Source organism: Dipodomys spectabilis, unplaced genomic scaffold, assembly GCF_019054845.1.
Source record: "Dipodomys spectabilis isolate Male_0828 unplaced genomic scaffold, ASM1905484v1 ptg000039l, whole genome shotgun sequence".
NCBI classification, from domain to species: domain Eukaryota; kingdom Metazoa; phylum Chordata; class Mammalia; order Rodentia; family Heteromyidae; genus Dipodomys; species Dipodomys spectabilis.
In genome coordinates, this window is record NW_024870716.1 from 2,050,990 (window position 1) to 2,072,872 (window position 21,883).

The 21,883-nt window shown below is 40.9% G+C and overlaps 1 protein-coding gene across 1 annotated transcript; it reads left to right on the top strand.

The window, feature by feature from the left end:
- Nucleotides 1–1,243: 1,243 nt before the first annotated feature.
- Nucleotides 1,244–14,087, top strand: LOC122106190 (olfactory receptor 10AD1-like). Its single transcript, XM_042677493.1, has 2 exons — nucleotides 1,244–1,365; nucleotides 13,124–14,087. Exons 1-2 carry the CDS (start codon nucleotides 1,244–1,246, stop codon nucleotides 14,085–14,087), a joined length of 1,086 nt encoding a protein of 361 aa, XP_042533427.1.
- Nucleotides 14,088–21,883: the final 7,796 nt, after the last annotated feature.

The window sequence follows — 21,883 nt, forward strand, 5'->3', positions numbered from 1 at the left end:
CCAAACCACCACATTGGGAATAAGTCAGGACACATGCTTTTTTAAACTTAAATTAGTTAATAGATCAAGATTTCCAGAAGTAGAAAAGCTGCCTGAGGATTGAGGTAGTCTGAGGATTACAAAAGTTCTTTGGGCTATGTAGAATTTAAATGGCTGATAATTCAGTACCAGAGAGAATTTTGGAACAACAGAGAAAAGATCAGGGAAACAGAATATTTCAGCTTTTTTTTTAAAAAAAGGACTTTGTATTAATATATACTAGTTGTAGAAATGAGGTTCCATTGTGATATTTCCATACAGGCACAAAATGCAATCCATCGACCTCACCCTTCTCTTAAATTTCCTTACCTTTTTGTTAAAACAATATCGATTGGGTTCCTTGTTCTATTTTCATACAAGTATACAAAACACTTCAATCAGATTCACCCTTATTCACTCTCCATTCATTTCCACCCTCCTTGTGGTCCTTATTCATGTACAGAGCCTATTTGGGTGTCTGTCAGCTTTGAAGAAGAGAACTGTGCTACTGAAGAGGTGGAGAGTATGGCAGAAGAGGAACCACAGAGAAGATGTCTGCTCCATCAGGGAGAGCCTTTGTCTATCTGATGCCACATGACCAGGGCAGTCAGAATAGTTCTGGCATAGAATGAGTGGTCAACCAACATTTACTGTGCAGTTATACTTGGTAATATACTGGAAGCTCTTTAAATTTGGAAAAATTAAGTCAGCAGAAAGCCTTGCCAAAAAAAAACCCCCACAAATAAACAAAAGAATTCAGGGTTTAATTGGCAAACATGGATAAGACTTAAAAAGGTACCCATGTTGAAAACTTAGGCCACAAAGATCACAAGACCCTCTTCTCTATAAGATATATATATATGTATGTATATATATGTATATGTATATATAACATAAATTTGCTAGGAGCACCTGGGACTATGCAAGATCTCCCTGGCCACCTGCCATGTTCATGGCCTCACAAAGGAGTCTTGGAAAGGAATGGTACAAGACTATCCCTAGGGATAATTTGGAATGGTCAGGCCTCAAGAATAAATCTTTGGCCATATTACAATTGGTTCCTAACAGTAACCAATTAGAAGCCAGTGCCTATTGTGTGTGTGAGCATGCGTGTGTGTGTGTGTGTGTGTGTGTGTATCTGTGTGTGTGTGTAGGAGGGAACTGAGATGAGAAATGAGGAGATGAGGAGGGCACAGAAGAAGGAACCCAGATGACCAGCCTATAAATGAGCAGCCACTCTGCAACGGGACCATTGCAAACTCACTCTGTACCTCCACCTTCCTCCTGGGAGCCTGAAACCAGCACAGCCAATGTCCTCCTCAGCCTGTGCCGAAGCCCATGGACAAGGTCAGTGAGTGAATTCACTTCTGCTGTGAAGCTGACCTTTTCTTCATGAGCACGCTCAGAAGTGAATGTTCCCTGGCTACCTCAGTGACCATGTGTGTTCACATCTCCTGGGGTCTGTACACTGAAGCCCTGGGAGAAAAGTAGCAGATCTTGACTCCATGAACTGCTCTCTTACTCAGAGTCTCCATCTGTAGGTCTCTAGCCCAGGCTCTGATGTCCTGTCTCCCTTCTGTTGCTTGCTTCTGCCACATCTCCCCTTTGTATTTCCATTCTCATCTGTTTGCCCACCTGCCCTCTGGTACTGGCTGCAGGTGGCTTGGGTGTGGCAGAGATGGCCAGCCTGCTTGCACAGCTGTGTCTCCACGAACTTGGGGGGGAGAGACACCCGGAGTCAGTCTTTCCTTTCTAGAACTAGGGGAAAGACAAGGCCTGCCCAGTCTGTTGGTCGGCGTCCTAGACTCTTTCCTTATCTGTCTTTTTCTCTCCTCATTTTATTTTGCAGTTTGTTCATTGAAGCCCTTGGTAACTATGTCTCCTGATCTCCCTGTTCTGTTAATAGTTTCTCACTCTCCTCATCTCCTTCTGTTTCATTCTAATTCTTTCTTTGTTTTTTTTTCTCTTTCCCTTTTTCTTTTCTTTAAAGAGATCTCTCCCATAATTTAGGTTTCTTTCATTTTCAACTTTGGGAATCTTTCTTTTTTTGGTTTGTGTATATCAGTTTTTTCCCTATGTATTTGGTATTTATCTTTTTTGTTTGTTTGTTTTCTGGGGAAGAGGACATTGGAACATGACTCAAGGATGTTTCTCTCAGAAACTGTGATACAGAGCAGGCATTCTACACTTGGTTGACTTTTTTTTTTTTTTTTGTCGGTCGTGGGACTTGAACTCTGGGCCTGGGCGCTGTCCCTCAGCTCTTCAGCTCAAGGCGAGCGCTCTACCACTTGAGCTACAGCGCCACTTCCGGTTTTCTGGTGGTTTATTGGAGATAGGAGTCTCACGGTCTCTCCTGCCCGGGCTGGCTTGAACCGCGATCCTCAGATCTCAGCCTCCTGAATAGCTAGGATTACAGGCGTGAGCCACCAGCGCCCGGCGGTTGACTTTTTTTTTTAATGGTCCTGGGGTTTGTTCTCTGGTCCTCAGGGCTGTCCCTGAGCTTCTTTTGCTCAAGGCTAGCACAATGACTTGTGCCACAGTACTACTTCCAGCTTTTTCTGAGTAGTTTATTGGAGGCAAGAATCTCACCAACTTTCCTGCTCAGTCTGGCTTTGAATTGGGATCCTCAGATCTCAGCCTCCTGAGTAGCCAGGATTATAGACATGAGCCACTGGTGCCCGACAGTCATTTGTTTTTAGTAGTATGTAGCCTAGCTTCATCGTGTTCTGCTTTCTTTGTTATTGTTACTATTCTGCAATTTTACTCAGAGCCAGATTCAGAGGAAAGGATCCTTAAACATATTAGGAAAAAAGCCAAGTTAGATATAAAGTACTTCCTGGCAGTGAGAAGCAGGAAACCTTAGGAAAGAGTAGACAGGGTGCGTGAGAGCCTCTCTGGATTCCTGCAGGAGCATCTCAGTGTGTGAGTGGGAGTCTGGCCAAGTCTTTGCAGTGTTCCTTCCATGTGTGAGGGAAGCCATCAGGATATGAGAAGGAATAGAGATCAGAACTCACTAACGTTTCTTGTCTAGTCTGTGCCAGGCACTAATTATATTATTGTAGTTAATCCTCATTTTATTTTATTAACTTTAAGTAGTTGTACAGAGGAGTTGCCATTTAACAAAGCAGTTTATGAGCACAATGCATCTTGATCAGTGTCATCTCCCATTCTCACCAATACCTCCCTGATTCTGCCCTTTCCTTACTTATCCTAATATTGTAGTATATACTTCGCATTCTGGACTGCATCCACGCCTTTTCCTCTTCATTCATCTATCCCTCTCCTCTTGGTCCCACCCCACCTCTCGCAAGTACCCACATACTGGCACTTATTTTGATGGGTACTGACTTTGCCTTTCTAAGGAATTACACACTATCTGAGTTTTCCTTTAAAATTGCCATATTTCAGTTAATATATTTATTACCACTTTTATATAAACCAACTTATTTCCTGATGGGATGATAAGCTAGTTCTAGCTACCACATTTGAGAGAAAACATGCACACTATGTTTCTCTGGGCCTGACTTACTTAACCTAATATAGTTTTTCCGAGACTTTCCAGTTCTTTACAAATGGTACGTTATCATAATGGACTGAGTAAAATTCTACTGTGTATATACCACATTTTCTTGATCTATTTGTCCACTGAGGTGCATCTGGGTTCATCCCATCCCTTGGCTATGGTGACTAGTGCTGCTGTGAACATGGTAATGCTCGTGACTTTACTATATCCTGATTTGTGATCTTTTGGATAAATACCCTGAGTATAATCACTGAGTCATACTTTAGTTCTATGTTGAGTTTTTTCATTGTTATTATAAATATATTTAGTTTTTTTAAGGAGCCTCCATACTGCTTCCCAGAATGGTTGAGCAAGTTTACATTCCCACCAACAATGCAATAGGGTTCCCTTTTGGCCACATACTCACCAGTATTGGTTATTGGTGTGTGTGTGTATGTGTGTGTGTGTGTGTGTGTGTGTGTGTTTCTTGATAGTGACCATTCTGACTGGGCTAAGGTAGGATCTCAATGTTGTTTGATTTGTATTTCCTTTACGGCCAGAGATGTTGAGCATTGCTTATGTGTCTATTGGACATTTTTAGTTCATCTTCTGAGAAGTCTCTCTTTAGGTCATTAACCCATTTATTAATTGGATTGTTGGTTTGGGGGGTTTAATTTTTAAGCTCTATGCATGTTCTCTCTTTCTTCTTTTCCTCTTATCTTATTCACTTTTTCTTTTTCTTCCTCCCTGAGCTATTGAGAGCCATTCCAGATTTGTTTTTTTTAATTTTTATTTATTTTTTATTGTGAAAATACTGTACAGAGGGGTTACAATTACATGGGCAAGATAATGAGTACATTTCTTATCAAGCGTTGTAGCCTCCTCCTTTGTTTCCCCTTCCCATCCCTTCCCATCCTCCCCCCTGCCCTCTCCATCCAATCCTCCCCGCCCCCCCACCAAAGTTGTAAAGTTCGTTTTCGACATAACGACTTGTATTTCTCATTGTTGCAACGGGTCCACCTCCATTCCAGATTTGTGTGGCATATTAACTAGCAAAATAGTTCAGATTACTCAATGACAGAGAAGAGCTTTATTGCCTACTCTGATATTGAGTAATTCTTTAAGATTACTAAATTCTCCTTCTTAATTTCTTATTTTCACTTACTTGAACATATACATAGACTCTGAGGAGCATCAATGTAGATGTCTTCACAATTCACTCTATTTCCCTTTGTTTTCTTGAACTTTTAACCCATGTTGGAGATCACAACAAGGGGAGAGAACAGCAAGTCTGTCTGGTTTTAATTTATCCTCTAGTGGGATAGTAGATTCATGTTTGTTTGTTTTTTTTTTTTTGCCATTCCTGCTCTTCCTGAGTAGTTTATTGGATATGAGTCTCCTGGACTTTCCTGCCCAGGCTAGCTTCGAACTGTAATCCTCAGATCCTGGCCTCCTGAGTAGCCTAGGTTTACAGGCATGAGCTGCCTGTGCCTGGTTCTAGATTCACTTTCAGTGGTGTGGGGGAGGGGGTTGTTGATGGGGCTTGAACTCTGGGCCTGGGCGCTATCCTTGAGCTCTTCAGCTCATGAGCACTCTACCACTTGAGCCACAGTGCCACTTCCTGTTTTCTGGTGGTTAATTGGAGATAAGAATCGCACGGACTTTCCTGCCCAGGCTGACTTTGAACCGTGATCCTCAGATCTCAGCCTCCTGAGTAGCTAGGATTACAGGTGTGAGCCACTGGCCCCAGCTTCACTTTTTAAACAGAGCTAGAGAAATATTAGGGATAATGGCAGGAGATCAGGTCTTGGAGATGGATGAAGGCACATACGGAGTATGTCCTCACCCATCAAATAAGATCAGAGTTATTTCTCATATAGTCATTCAGAATTTCTATTACTTATGGTGTTTGCTATTGATGTATCTCGAAAAGAACCTTCCAGGAGAGTTTGTGGATTGCACTTGCCTTTTTCAGGCAGAGATCCGTCTCATACTAGGGATTTAGAATGCCAACGCAGGGCATAATATAACTCTCAGTCCTAGCCAGGCATCTTCAGAGTGGCAAGGTACCTCAGAGACCTTTAGTTTCAGAGAGATGTGAAGAAACTCAGTATCAAAGAGGTTTGTTCTTCATGGGCTTCCTTCCTATTTTGTTGCCACAGGTTTCTTGAGCTCCCTCAGCTGTTACTGAAGGTAAGTTTAGAGTTTTAATCATATGGGTAATGCTAGGCAAATAGCCCAACCTCAATTGTACTATAGCTCTTCCAGGACACTGAGTCCATAGAACTTAACAATGCTTAGAAAACAAATTAATTTTTTTTAATCTCAACACTGTGGATTGAATTCAGGATCTCACTCTCTTGTTCAGCTTTTTCTCTTGTGGTTGACACTTTACCACTTGAGCCATGCCTCCAGTGTTTTGCTGGTTCATTGGAAACAAGAGTCACAAAGATTTGTCTTTCCTTGGCAAGCTCCAAACCATGGTCCACTGTTCTACTGTCTTGAGTAGTCAGGATTATAGGCATGGGTCACTATTTTACAACAGAATATATATATACATATATATATAGAGAGAGAGAGAGATGTGTGTGTGTGTGTGTGTGTGTGTGTCAGTTGTGAGTCTTGAACTCAAGGCCTAGGCACTGTCCCTGAGTTCTTTCGCTCACAGGTAGTGCTCTTCCACTTTATGGTAAAGATCATTTCCAGTTTTTGAGTGGTTACTTGGAGATAAGAGTCTCATGGGAACTTTTCTACCTGGGCTGGCTTTGAACCATGATCCTTGGATGTCAAACTCCTGAGTAGCTAGGAAATACAGTTTAAATGATGGATTTCATTTTTAAAATATTCAAGCGTGGGACTGGGAAGGTGGCTCAGAGGTAGAGTGCTTGTCTTGCATGCATGAGGCCCTGGGTTTGATTCCTCAGCACTACATAAGCAGAAAAAGCTGGAATTGGCACTGTGGCTCAAGTGGTAGAGCTCTAGCATTGAGCTGAAGAGCTGAGGGACATTGTCCAGGCCCAGAGTTCAGGCTCTATGATTGACAAAATAAAGAGAAAAAAAGATTCAAGCATGTTAGAGATTACTAGCATTGAAAAACAAAGGTATGTCCTAATTAATATTTTTCATTTATCCAGTAACCTAGAAAAGAGAACAAATACATGGGAGTTCATTTACAAAAGAGAAAGTAACAAGATTGTGTGTGCCACTTGTTATAATTGACAGGATTTAATAACATAGAAAATTAGAACTCACATCTTTATTCTATTACTATTTCAAAAATTATATTGAAAAGCTCCTCTGTGTTGATAGTGTGCCAGGAGATAAGGACTGATAGAAATTAATAATCTCTATATTCAAGGAGTTCATAAGCTGAAGGGGAAGACATAACAGTAAGTAGGGGCATGAACAAGTAAAATTTTACATGGGCTGAGGAGAACAGGAGTTACTGAAAGCTTCACTATGAATGGAAAAGTTGAGTTTGGTCCTGTTGAAGTAGAAGGAAATCAAATGAGAAAAGGTATTGAGAGTATGAATTTAAGGAATTCATACTCTCAAGTTAGCAAGACAGGAGTATACTTGAAGAAGAGAGGTCTAACCAGGAATGTGGTCTTAGTGATAGTGTGATTGCTTACCACTCTACTGGCAATACAGGAAAGAGAGACAGAGAAGAGACAGACAGACACAGACACACACACAGAGAAAGACACAGAAGGAAAGAGCAGTCAGACAGAGACAGACAGAAGACAAAAGAAGATAAATCTATGTAACAACTCAACTTCAACTCTCTTTATCAGAACTCTTTGAAAACTTTTCTACCTGCCTTTCAGAAGTTGATAAACCTTAGACTGTCTAAGAAAAATGCTCTAATATACATAAATACACTAAAATGTTTTAGAGGTGCACAAACATACTGAAAAAGATTGCTGATATTCTCAAGGAAAGGATTCTATAAACTCCAGGTTAAATTTACCCTATAGGGTTTTTTTTATAGTAAAACAAGATGCTTTTCTGTGTTATAAATGATATGCTTACTTCTAAACATAAGGGATTTAAGTATACCTACTAGAAACCAGCTGTCAAGTGAAATTTGAAATTATAGAGGCACATTATACTTAAAGCAGACCCACAAAAAGATAGTTAAGCCTTGCAGAGAATGAAACTTTCTAAGAAAATGATCTGTATACTTTAATCGTGGCTGGTGAGTTCGTTACAATTCAGAGGAACTGATTCCAGGCCTAAAATGATTCTATAGGATTATTGAATCATAAAATACAATATTATGGTTTATTTTCCTGGAGTCAGAGGAGGCTAAAAGAACAAGATAAATGATGTGGTAAGCTGGTCAATGTGTCCCACTGCTCTCTAGCATATTTGAAGAGTCAGAGCCTCACATCCTACTGGGACTTTTCCATACCAGCGAGCTCTACAGCGAGCTCGTGAGTGTAATCCTCTCTTCCTACCTCACCAGGACTCTGCTTGAGTACTTAAGTGTTTCAGCAGTAGGATTCTTTCCTTCCGGAATCTGCTTTAGAGTTTCTTTTCATTATAACTCAAACTCATCATGTTTCTTTGCTTATAATTTTATTTCCATATATATGATGATGATCTTAATAACTATTGCTTGGGAATTTAAAGGGGTCCAATACATATTCATACTCTTCTTGTCTGGTTCTGAGTCAAGTGAAAAAAAATAAGACCACGGGGTGACAGATAGAGGCCAGAAGATCATCTTTATTAATAACAGAACAGACATGGACTTCCTAATATGGAAGTAACACAGAATTCTTCACCAGCCACTGATAGCTCTGGATAGTGGCACAGCTCTCACAAATGGTCAAACAGGGTGGCTGGAGAAAGACCTCCTAAGAGGAAGGAGAAAGGAAGGGCTAGATCACATATAATGGATTCTTCTTTCTAATATCCCTAATCAAGTAAGCTCTCTCTCCTACCAGGGTATGAGGGAAGATGAGACAATGATCAGGAGTGCAGTGTTATAATAATTCCCTTCAATTGGAAGACTACATCTGGAATGTGGAGGAAGTTAGTCCTCACCCTGTCCTGCCTATTTTAGTATCCACCATTTCATTCTTTTAACTCATCGAATCTATGGTTAGAAGGCCAGGAGTAACAAAGATGGTCCTGATGCTATCCTTACATGGCTACATCCCCAATACAAATTTATTCTTCACCTGTTAAGCACTTTCCATTTTGCTATTTGATAGTAAAAAAATGGATCTGAACAGTAGATTAATTCAATTGTGACACCACTGTAGACCCACAGATAAAATTTCATTCTCTGTACTATTTTCCTGCCAGACTAAGATTATTTACATGGGTCAAGCTAATTTACTAAAGGTTCTTCAACGAGATTAAATTACATCAATAAGGGATATTAATAAAATTAAGTGTCAGATATCATACTATATAGGAACTACTTTGTAACTACTTTTTTATTTAAATGAGACCATTATCTTGAGGCTATGGATTGGAAACCCAAGGAATCATAAATAATGTTTTATTTTATCTGTGTAATTTGCAGAAGAAAATATTATTGTGTGATTCTTGTTTAATTAAGAAATCCTACAAGTAATCACAAACAACACATGAGTACACACCTTTCAGAAAAGTGATATAAATGTAAATATAAGCACAGTCATAAATTTAGATAACCAAGAAAATTACACGTTTTAGGTTTGATAATCCTTTTAGGAGACATAGCAAAGGTGTTTCATGTTCATTATTAGATGATTCTTAGTGAAAATAACATTTGCGAGGGAAAGTTTTGTTATAGAATAACATAAGCTTGCCTCATTATTTCTTCAAGGTATGTAGTTTTTAAGTCAATCAAGGACACACAAAACTTTGAAAATAAAGGGGAAAATATATATTATGAAAAAATAAGACAAATGTAAAAGATGTACATTTTTTTTTCTTTTTTTTTTTTTTTTGGTCGGTCATGGGGCTTGCACTCTGGGCCTGGGAGCTGTCCCTCAGCCCTTCAGCTCAAGGCAAGCACTCTACCACTTGAGCTACAGCGCCACTTGATTTTCTGGTGGTTTATTGGAGATAAGAGTTTCACGAACTTTCCTGCCCGGGCTGGCTTTGAACCGTGATCCTCAGATCTCAGTCTCCTGAGTAGCTAGGATTACAGGCGTGAGCCACCGGTGCCTGGCTAAGATGTATATTTTCTACTTATGTATATCTATAAATCTCAAATGCTAATTTTAGCAGACCTTCATCTGCAATAGTACAAATATCAAAGAACAAAGGTGACCCGGTCCCATTCTCTTACAGTATTGCCCATCAAGCCAGACCATCCTCTCTGGAGTAACTCTTCTCCAGCCCATTCTCCCTGGAGCAGTTCTTCAAATGTCTGAGATCGTCTCTATATTGCCACAATGATTCATTGACAAATATCACTGACAGCAGAGAAACAGAATGAGGTAGGATGTGACCTTCAATAAACTGTCCCATTTATTTAGATAAATGTTTGACTACTTTACAGCTGATAGTAGCAAGCTAAACCTCAAGTGCAAGAGAATCACAGAATATTCTCTGTGGTACAGAGAACCTACAGGAAATCATTTATCCTCTGAAATTGCTTTTAAAATTAGCACCAATTAGTTGGACAAGGGGATTTCATCTTAATATCCATTTATGCATATTCTTAATCAGGGTCATTGCCTCCATCATTCTACCTCCTTCTCACTCCCTTCCTAAATCAGTCTTACCAAGTTTCCTTTTTTCATTTTCATGCTATGTACACAGTGTATCTTTGGTATATTTGTCCTCCTTATCCCTCAGTGTTTGTCTGCTCCCTCCCACTAGAATCTGTACCCCAGATAAGATATGTTTCCACTTTGGAATATCCGTTTTTGTCAAAGTGCATGTCACTTGTTTGAAGGGCTTTAAAAAGATCTCTCAAAGCAGAAAATTCAGCTCTTCCCTCAAAGATTACTCCTATGTTATGCTCAAATGTTTATATTCCAGGAAATGTTTATACAATTGACCAATTCAGGAATCTGAGCATTAATCTCATTTAAATAAAGCATTAAGTGCTCCTGCCTATAGTTTTTCATATCAAAAAAGCATATGATACTATCTAATTAAATGTATTTCATAAATAAAATTATGCAATCAATGTAAAAAAAAAGATCTCTCATATATATGTATATCTATGTATCTTTATACATATTCTTACATATATAGTATGTATACATATTTGTTTATATGATATCTATCTATATAGCACATGTACATATATGTATACTTACATGTGAGACTACATATAGTCATATATATATATATATATATGACTACCATGTCTGAATACCTACCATATCTGCATACCATGCACATCTGGCTGCCATAATTAGTCAGATTGAGCATATGTACATGCTTGCATACATACATACATAGGATCCTGTATGTACTTATAGTTTAGTTCTAACATTATTTGCTGATATTTCTTAGTGATTCCTTAAGTTAAACATGATTTTTTTCTTTGAATACTCCCCGACTTCTCTAGAGACTAAGCCCCCCTCTAATGTTGGGAAATTTTGACTTCAGTTTCAGTATGTCTAGTGGTGCAGGATTTTAAGTCCCAGCTTATACAGTGGTATCTACCTTTCTCTTCCCTCTCTGGGCCCTGAAGAAAAGCTCTAGGTATAAGAACATCCTGAAGGGAAGAGGACAAGGATAGACTACTGTGCAGACACTGCCTTGCCCTGCCAAGAAATCCCAGCTTGAGAGAATCTAGAGCTGCAAGAAATGGGAGTTCTACTAGGTAACTTTTAGAATGGAGACAGAAAGTACGAAAACTTGAGAGACATGAATAAAAGAGAAGAGTGGGTATTTTCACTTCATTTAGAAAAATGGCAATTTGCCATTATCAAAGATGGGAATGGACTCCAGAAAAGAAAATAGAGATGATTGGAAGAGGTAGAAAAAAAGGAAAAAAATGACTAAAAGAGAAGAGTGAGAATGTATAGAACAGGGAATAGAGGAAGAGAATTGAAGAGGAGTCGTGGAGAGCAGGCAGGTCAACAGGAATATACGCACCATGTATAAGCATCACAGTTAGAATGGATATGATACATATGCACTCCAAAATAAGACAAAAAGTACAATAGAGAATAGTATAGACTTAATGGCATAAAATTCCAGTAGTGAGATCAAAGCATGAAAACTATGAACCCTTATTCTATGAAAGATGGAGGAAGGGCAGGATTTTCTCCTAGAGGGAAGGTGTGGTCAAAGTCCATTCTAGAAAAAAAAACTGGATTTGTACCCATCTTATTGTCTTCTGATAAGAAAGCAAGAGCTCAAAACCAGGCCCCATCTCTCCAGCTTAAAAAAAATACGTGGATGTGTTCGTCTGGTTTTTCATGGCTATGACAAAATGCTTAGTATAAATAATGGAAAAGGAGGAGGATTCATTTTAGCTTCTGGTTATAGAGGTTTCAGTCCAAAGTCCTTGGCTCCATTGATTCTGGGCCTGTAGTGAAGCAGAACACCATGGTGATGGGAGCTATTCACATCGGGGTAGCAAAAAGTACAAGAATGGGATCCAGGGCAAGATATGGCAATGCAACACACACCCCAAATCAGGACCTGTGTACCCCTGAAGTTTCAAAATCTCCAAAAACAGCAACACCATCTGGAGACTAACCATTCAGTACATAAGCTTAAGGGAGACATTGTTTTTTTTGGGTCTGGTCGTGGGGCCTGAACTCTGGGCCTGGGCGCTGTCCCTCAGCTCTTCAGCTCAAGGCTAGCGCTCTACCACTTGAGCCACAGCGCCACTTCCGGCTTTTTTCTTTTTGCTTATGTGGTGCTGAGGAATGGAACCCAGGGCCTCATGCATGCAAGGCAAGCGCTCTACCACTGAGCCACCTTCCCAGCCCCAAAGGGAGACATTTTATAATCAAACCATTACAGGGGTTGATGTAGCATCAGCAAATGCAGGATGCCAAATGTCTGGGGAAATGTGGGTTTGGGGGAAGAGCCTCACATGACTCACTCAAGAAGTATGAAAATGAGTTACACAAGGAACAATCCTGAGAGTTACAACATGTTCATTTTCCCTGAAACTTGAAGCTATTCATCATCAGGAATGCAAAGGTGACCTGAATTTTTCTTCTAGAAATATGCAGGTTCATATATCTCTCCAGGACTTTCTAAACATGATGCTCTATAAATTAAAAGCGACAATGCTCTCTCCTCAAACACTCCATTACTCAATTCCTTAAAGTTTACCTCATTTGACACATGTGTAGGCACGTCTACTTCATTTTTTCACTGCTGAGTACATTCTGATTAGTAATTAATTTTTTTATTGAGGGCCTGAAAGCTGATGTAACACTTCAGAGGAGATCCTATTAAACCACAGTAAAGTATGATAATCATATTATGATTGTATTTACAGAAACTGTGGTGACCCTGGCATCTTCACTACCCATTATACCACCAGTCTACTAGAGCTGTCCAAATCCCAAAGGTTTACTACCACTCATCAACCCAGTTTTATACCTGGTTTTCTGGACACAAGTAAATACCTTGCATTACCCTACTGTGCTTTTCCTGTCCTCCATCTTCAAACAGGCCCCATAGTGTGGATGCAAGCAACAGCAGCACAGTCACAGAGTTCATCCTTGTGGGCTTTGAGAAGAGCTCTCCTTACACACGGGCATTCCTCTTCACCCTCTTCCTAGTCCTCTACAGCCTCGCCATGGCCATGAACAGCCTCATCATCTTCATCACCTGGACAGACCCCAGGCTCAACAGCCCCATGTACTTCTTCCTTGGCCACCTGTCTTTGCTGGATGTCTGCTTCATCACCACCACCATCCCACAGATGCTGGTCCACCTGCTGACTAAGAACCACACTGTCTCTTTTGTCTCCTGCATGACCCAGATGTATTTGGTCTTCTTTGTGGGTGTGGCGGAGTGCATCCTCTTGGCCTTCATGGCCTATGATCGTTATGTTGCTATCTGCCACCCACTCAACTATGCCCAGATCATGAGACGGCAGGTTTGTGTCAGCCTGGTGAGTACTTGCTGGATCTTTGGGATGATCAATGGCATCTTTCTGGAGTACATGTCATTCCGGAATCCCTTCTGCAGAGACAACCACGTTGAGAACTTCTTCTGTGAGGCCCCCATAGTGATCGCCCTCTCCTGTGGGGACGTCCAGTTCAGCATGAAGATGATCTTTGCTGATGCCACCGTGGTGCTGCTGAGCCCCATGGTGCTCATTGTCACCTCCTATGTCCGCATCCTAGCCTCCATCCTCAGCAAAGCCTCCCCCTCAGGTCGGGGAAAGACCTTCTCCACATGTGCCTCCCACCTGACCGTAGTCATCCTTTTATACTCATCGGCTATGTTCTCTTACATGAATCCCCGCAGCACTCATGGGCCTGACAAAGACAAGCCTTTCTCCCTCCTCTACACCATCATCACCCCTATGTGCAACCCCATCATCTATAGTTTCCGCAACAAGGAAATGAAGGGGGCCATGGGGAGAGCCCTCAAGAGAATTGGCCCAGCCCAGGCAGAATCTGTCTAGAAGACAGGGCCCTGGAGAAGAAGATTCTTCCCCTGGTGATGGGGGAGAGTACCCCATCCCAGGCTTTGACAGATGAGTTACTCCGCAGTGCTGAAAGGCTTCAGGAGAGAGGGTGTATGGCATCCTTGGACCCAGATTGCAGTGGATGTTCCTTGTGTTCTCTGAAGCCCGTCGATCTGATTTCACTTCCAGGATAGATTAATCTTCCTTGACACCTTTTAGTGACGTGTTTTCATAGTTGGAGGGACATGTGCAATGAAAGGGTCTATTTTTATCATTTGAGAAAAGTAGGCATAGTTTTCACAGGAACAGGATTGAAGAAGACCATCAGACCATAGTTCTGACAGTATCCATTTCTAGGAGAAAGTCAAATGGTAGGGTTTCCTTGTCAAAAGGCATAAAATTCTTCAGTCAAGTTCCTAGGTAAAAGATAAGCTTTCATCAATGGGTGTGTGTTACTTGCCAAGGCATCACAGCAGGTCACCTAAACCAAATAGATATGAATCGAAGTTGAAGAAGGAAGAAAGCCAAGAGCCTGCCCGCATGCCTGCCCCAAGTTGTAAATTGGGGTTTGACTTAAAGAACAAAATGCCTTTGGTCATGGAATCTTAGAGAGACATTTGCACTTTACAAGAATAGAACAAGAAGGGGGTTACAATGCTTGATGGGAAATGTACTCATTACCTCACTCATGTAACTGTAACCCCTCTATACAGTATCTTTACAATAATATATATATATATATATGAATAGAACAAGAGCACTTTAGCTTATTTTCATGGTTCAAACCAGGAGTGGCACACACTCACACAAACACATGCACACACACACACAACACACACACACTTACACACACAAAGGGCACAGGTTAGGAAAGTTATGAATTGTAAAATACACAGAACAAAATAATATGAAGTTTAAGATATGAACAGCATCAAGTTGAAAATACATTTTTATAAAACAAAATGAAAGATAATGAGAGGTAACATAGGAATATTAATATGGGAAGAAAAGAAATGGAAAGAAATTATTCCATCTGCAAAGAATGGAGTTCTCTGAAAAATCATCATCAAAGTACCTGTTGGCCTTGTGCTGTTTATATTGGCTATAATAAAAATCCTTTCTAAATCCTCTTGGTGTGTCTCTATCTGTGCTAAGCCCAACAACTTCATTTTTTTTCTGGTCCTGCCACTTGAACACTGAGCCTAGGCTCTGTCCCTGAGTTCCTTTTGCTCAAGGTTAGCACTCTAACATTTAAGCCACGGTGCCATTTCTGGTTTTTTCTGTGATTAACTGGAGATAAGAGTCTTACAGACTTTGCTGCTTTGTCTGGCTTTGAACCATGATCCTCAGATCTCAGCCTTCTGAGTAGCTATAATTACAGGTATGAGCCACTGGCACCCAGCAACAACTTCAATTTTTATAAAGTACAGGTCTCTTCCTGTCCAGTCATGCCCTTCTGTCTGTCACCAGCACACTCGCCTACAGATTCTCTTTTTTTCCTACTCCAAACCAAATCATATCTACCCAACAGCTATCTTTCCGTGCCCTTACCAATTTTGTACTCCTGGCTGGCTGATACTCTATTCCATCTGTTCTTCATTGGGGCTCCAACAAAAGCTATTTAGTGCCATCTGTGGCCACTTGTGAGAAAACTTCCTAGAATTTCAATTTCACTGTGTGTGTGGGGGGGGGGGGGGCGGGGGTACGCATGCGCGCATGCATGCGTGCACGCTGCGACTACTATTCTACCATTTGACCCGTATCTCCAATTCCAGCTTTTTGCTGGTTGATTGGAGGTAAGATTCTCAAGGATTTGTCTGGTTGGGCTGGCTTCCAATCCTGATCCTCAGATCTCAGTTTCTTTGGTAGCTAAGATTACAGGTGTGAGCCCAGCTAAACCTGAACACTTTTTTCTCATTCTCTTTCAGAATCCTTTCTTTTATCAATGCCTATCTTCCCCTACCGAGCGCAAAACTGAACTTTCCTTATTGTAGAACCTCATTTCTCCCATTCCAACCTTAAGACTCTAACTGGCCCTTTTCCAATTAATTTCCCTCTTAACATCTCCTACACCGGAAATACATTCCACTCACCCAGAAGCATCAGCTCCACCTTCCCTGTGTGCTGGGTATTTCCCTTTGGACTCTAGAGCCAAATAACCATGTCTTACTCCACATTTGCGAAATCTATTGACAGCCTTAAAGACCTTCATTGCCTTTTATTTCTGGTCTGGTTCAAGTAATGAGAGTGCTAGCAGGATCCAGGAGAACAGAGGATATTTATGAGGGTGTTTATTCATTTAGTCACTTCCTTCATTATCCTTCTTTATAGCCATGTATTTCTTTTCTTCCTTCCCTGCCCCTTAACGTGGTCCATGCCCCCTGCTCTTGACGGGTAGTAGTACCAGGATGCTTCATTTATCCTGTATCATCCTTTCTAATCAGGCTTATTTTTCTATAAGTTCCTTCACTGTCCTGTTGAATCTTCCAATCCACTGATTAATTTAGTAACGGTGCCAGACCCATAAGAAGTGATATTGCAAAATTACTGAACTCAAGCAAAACACACACTCATTAACTTACTTGGTTCAATACTTTCTAGAAAGAGAGAAATCATTTGGAGCATCTGGAACTGCACTTTGTGTTTTACGTCAATAAAATTCCGTCCATAAAATGTCCCGGAGCAGAGGTTACTAGGAAGTGAGTTGTCCAATGAGCATGGCACTTAGTGTATCAATTGATTGGCCTTTCAGTGCAAGGAAGTATAGAGATAAATGCTTTTAAAGTTCTAGAATGGTTGGTATTTCCAGGAGCTTTTGAATAGCTATCATGATACGAGTTAGTAGAAAAGCAGCAATCAGGAATTCTCAGCCTACCTATAGAACTTGCAGGTGGTAAGATAAACTGATAAGCCAAAAACCTGCCTGGAACAAAATTGGGGCAGGCAGAATGAGAAAGAGAATGAAGAATGTAAGAATGAGGAAGTAAGAAGGACAAGAGAATAAGGACATAATGGAACAGTAGTGGGGCTGAGAAGGTGGCTCAGTGGTAGAGTGCTTGCCTTGCATGCCTGAGGCCCTGGGTTCCATTCCTCAGCACCACATAAGCAAAAAGAAAAAAGCCGGAAGTGGTGCTGTGGCTCAAGTGGTAGAGCGCTTGCCTTGAGCTGAAGAGCTGAGGGACAGCGCCCAGGCCCAGAGTTCAGGCCCCAGGACCGGACTCCCCCCACCCCCCCGCAAAAAAAAAAAAAGAATGAAACAGTATATCTTTGGGCACAGAAAGGAGACCCACCCATCAAAAAGCCATCCATAATCAAAAACTCCAATTCTCACTATTTACCCTAAAGCAAAGCTCTGTAAGCAGGAAGACAGCCAAGATGTCTGCAATAAGCTGAAGTGTGGTCTCCCTGCAGCAAATCTGTGCTACAGACTCTTTCTCTACCATATTTCTTCGAATACATTTTTTTCTATCACCTTTACTTATGTTCACTTATGTTACCAGATGTTCACATCTGGTCTGAATTCTCCTCTTGACAGATGCAAGGACCAAAGCTAACGGCTATTTGGCTGCCCTAAACATTCTGGTAACCTATTTGATATATTGGCTGAGAATTAGGGCATTAATTAACTATGTCTTTTTCTGACTTGGATTTATCAAATGGTTACCAATATGAATGATCATTAGACATCTTGTCTCCTGTTGCTAAATTTATGCCTGCTAAGGCACAACCTAATTTATGCTATCAAAAATGTTCTAAGTATACTAGATTCAGTAATATCCCAACTTAAGAGATGGTGTTAGAAATACATGATAGAAGAAGGAGTGGGGGAACCAAACCACCACATTGGGAATAAGTCAGGACACATGCTTTTTTAAACTTAAATTAGTTAAAAGATCAAGATTTCCAGAAGTAGAAAAGCTGCCTGAGGATTGAGGTAGTCTGAGGATTACAAAAGTTCTTTGGGCTATGTAGAATTTAAATGGCTGATAATTCAGTACCAGAGAGAATTTTGGAACAACAGAGAAAAGATCAGGGAAACAGAATATTTCAGCTTTTTTTTTAAAAAAAGGACTTTGTATTAATATATACTAGTTGTAGAAATGAGGTTCCATTGTGATATTTCCATACAGGCACAAAATGCAATCCATCGACCTCACCCTTCTCTTAAATTTCCTTACCTTTTTGTTAAAACAATATCGATTGGGTTCCTTGTTCTATTTTCATACAAGTATACAAAACACTTCAATCAGATTCACCCTTATTCACTCTCCATTCATTTCCACCCTCCTTGTGGTCCTTATTCATGTACAGAGCCTATTTGGGTGTCTGTCAGCTTTGAAGAAGAGAACTGTGCTACTGAAGAGGCGGAGAGTATGGCAGAAGAGGAACCACAGAGAAGATGTCTGCTCCATCAGGGAGAGCCTTTGTCTATCTGATGCCACATGACCAGGGCAGTCAGAATAGTTCTGGCATAGAATGAGTGGTCAACCAACATTTACTGTGCAGTTATACTTGGTAATATACTGGAAGCTCTTTAAATTTGGAAAAATTAAGTCAGCAGAAAGCCTTGCCAAAAAAACCCCACAAATAAACAAAAGAATTCAGGGTTTAATTGGCAAACGTGGATAAGACTTAAAAAGGTACCCATGTTGAAAACTTAGGCCACAAAGATCACAAGACCCTCTTCTCTATAAGATATATATATATGTATGTATATATATGTATATGTATATATAACATAAATTTGCTAGGAGCACCTGGGACTATGCAAGATCTCCCTGGCCACCTGCCATGTTCATGGCCTCACAAAGGAGTCTTGGAAAGGAATGGTACAAGACTATCCCTAGGGATAATTTGGAATGGTCAGGCCTCAAGAATAAATCTTTGGCCATATTACAATTGGTTCCTAACAGTAACCAATTAGAAGCCAGTGCCTATTGTGTGTGTGAGCATGCGTGTGTGTGTGTGTGTGTGTGTGTATCTGTGTGTGTGTGTAGGAGGGAACTGAGATGAGAAATGAGGAGATGAGGAGGGCACAGAAGAAGGAACCCAGATGACCAGCCTATAAGTGAGCAGCCACTCTGCAACGGGACCATTGCAAACTCACTCTGTACCTCCACCTTCCTCCTGGGAGCCTGAAACCAGCACAGCCAATGTCCTCCTCAGCCTGTGCCGAAGCCCATGGACAAGGTCAGTGAGTGAATTCACTTCTGCTGTGAAGCTGACCTTTTCTTCATGAGCATGCTCAGAAGTGAATGTTCCCTGGCTACCTCAGTGACCATGTGTGTTCACATCTCCTGGGGTCTGTACACTAAAGCCCTGGGAGAAAAGTGGCAGATCTTGACTCCATGAACCCCTTTCTTGCTCAGTCTCCCTCTGTAGGTCTCTAGCCCAGGCTCTGTTGTCCTGTTTCCCGTCGGTTTCTCGCTTCTGCCACATCTCCCCTTTGTATTTCCATTCTCATCTCTGTTTGCCCACCTGCCCTCTGGTACTGGCTGCAGGTGGTTGGGGTGTGGCAGAGATGGGCAGCCTGCTTGCACAGCTGTGTCTCCACGAACTTGGGAGGGAGAGACAACCGGAGTCAGTCTTTTGTTTCTAGAACTAGGGGAAAGACATGGCTTCATTGTTCTGAATCCATGTAAGCAGGTAGGTCTGCCCAGCCTGTTGGTCAGCAGCCCAGATTAGTTTCCATGTATGGTTTTGGGTTTTTTTGCCATTTCCTGGAATTTGTTTATGTTTGGCTTATTATCGCTTGCATTTTAAGTTCCTATCTGTAGATTGGGTTTTTGGTACCCTGGTCTTCTGATTCAAACATAAGTAAAACCTAGCCTGCAAGCCTTGTAAGGTAAGAGAAATCACTGGTCTCTGACAGGACAGATATTTACGTATCTTGTCAGCTGCCCACAACTAGTTGCTTTCCCTATATTGATAATTTTGAATGGCCTGAAAATAATGTGCTCAATATCCAAATGGCCCTTGGCAGTAAAAAGGTTTCCCATCCCTGCAGTGAAAATGTTTATTTGGCTTTTACCTTTCTGTTTCTTTTGTGTGATGAGATCTCACCTATGCCCAATTACTCTCATTTGTTTGTTTTTCAGTACTGGGCCTCTAACTTGTTCAGCTTGTACTCTATCACTAGGGCCATGCCTTTCCAATGCAGCTTTTTTCTGGCTATCTTAGAGATGGAGTCTAGTAGACATTTCTGCCTGGGCTGGCCTGAATCATCCTTTTCCAAATCTCAGCATCTACAGACTACAGGCACAAGCCATCTGCACTTAACCATCTGCATTTCAGTCTTTCCTGAATCTTGCACTTTCAATTGTTGTATGTTGATTTTTTTTCCCCTGCTTCTTTAGTATTGACGTTTGTCTTCTCTGGGTAAGGGGATATTGAAAAGTAGCTGAAGGATGGGCCTTTTTTAGAGATTGTGATGCAATAAGATTTCCACACTTTGTTGTCATTTGATTTCCCCCCCCCCAACATTTCTAGGAGCCAGAATTAAAAGAATAAGTACTTAAATAAATCAAGAAAAAAAAAGCCAAGGTAGATGTAAAGTACTTCCAGGTAGTAAGAAACAGGGAACATTAGGAAGGACTAGACAAGGTGAGAGAGGGCCTCTTTCTCCTCCAGTTTCTGCAAGAGCGTTTCAGTGGATGAGTGGGAGGCTGGCCAAGCCTTTGCAATATTCCTTCCATGTAGGAAGGAAGCCAGTGGGACAGGAGAAGAAATAGAGATCAGAACTCACTAATGTTTGCTGTCTAGACTGTACCAGCCACTAATTATCTTATTCTAGTTAATCTTTATTTTAGAGGAGAAATGAACTTGGGTACCAACCAGCCAACTTGACACATTGAGTACATTTCCTGGGAGGCTGGCATCCATGTTCTCCTATGCTCCTTTGCTGGACATTCCTGTTTTCTATATATGATGTGCTAAACTTTCCTACATTTTTCTCTTTAATGCATGAACATTTATGGATCGTGCCTTTAAGTCTATATGTAAGCCTTACACATCATTTTTAAATGAGTAGGTCTGAGGTCAGGGAGGAAAGATGAAGTAGTCAGGGAAAAATTATTGTTTGGCAAGTCATTTAGCTTGAATAATAAAGTCATGTCATTTTGGGACTCAGATCTGACTCAGAGTAAGATTGGATTCTATCTTAATAAACAAACATTATATGTATTTACGATGAAAAGAATGTTTTAATATATGTATGTATTGTGAAATGGCTACATTAAGCTAATTCATGTATTTAGTACCTCACATACTTACCACTTTTTGTGGTTAGAGCACTTAAAATCTACTTTCAGTAAAATTTAAGTATATAGTATATGTCATCAGACAGGCAACACGTTGTACAATTGTTTCGGGGGGGGGGGCGGGCAGGGAGGGAGATGAGGCGTCCTGAGGCTTGAATTCAGAGCCTAGGCACTGATCCTGAGCTTTTTTTGCTCAAGGCTAGCACTTCTGGGGGGGGGGGGTTGGAGGTTTATTGGAGATAAAGATCTCATAGACTTTACTGTTTAGGCTGGCTTTGAACCACAATCCTCAGAGCTCAGCCTCCCGAGTAGCTAGGATTATAGGCAAGAGCCGCTGGCATGGAAATAGTGCAACAATTTCTTGATTTTATTCCTTCTCTCTAATTGAAATCTATGTTTGGACCAACATCTCCCCAATTCCTGCTCCCAGCTCCAGCTTCGGTTCTGGGTGTCATGCAATCCACTTTTTTTTTTTTTTAACATAGAAGTGAGGTCCTATGGTCTGTGTCTCTGTGCCTCACCTAATTCATTTAG

Coding starts and splice junctions, on each gene's coding strand:
- LOC122106190 (XM_042677493.1), top strand. CDS start 1,244: ATGAGCAGCCACTCTGCAACGGGACCATTGCAAACTCACTCTGTACCT. Junction 1,366..13,123: donor TGCCGAAGCCCATGGACAAG/GTCAGTGAGTGA, acceptor ATCTTCAAACAG/GCCCCATAGTGTGGATGCAA.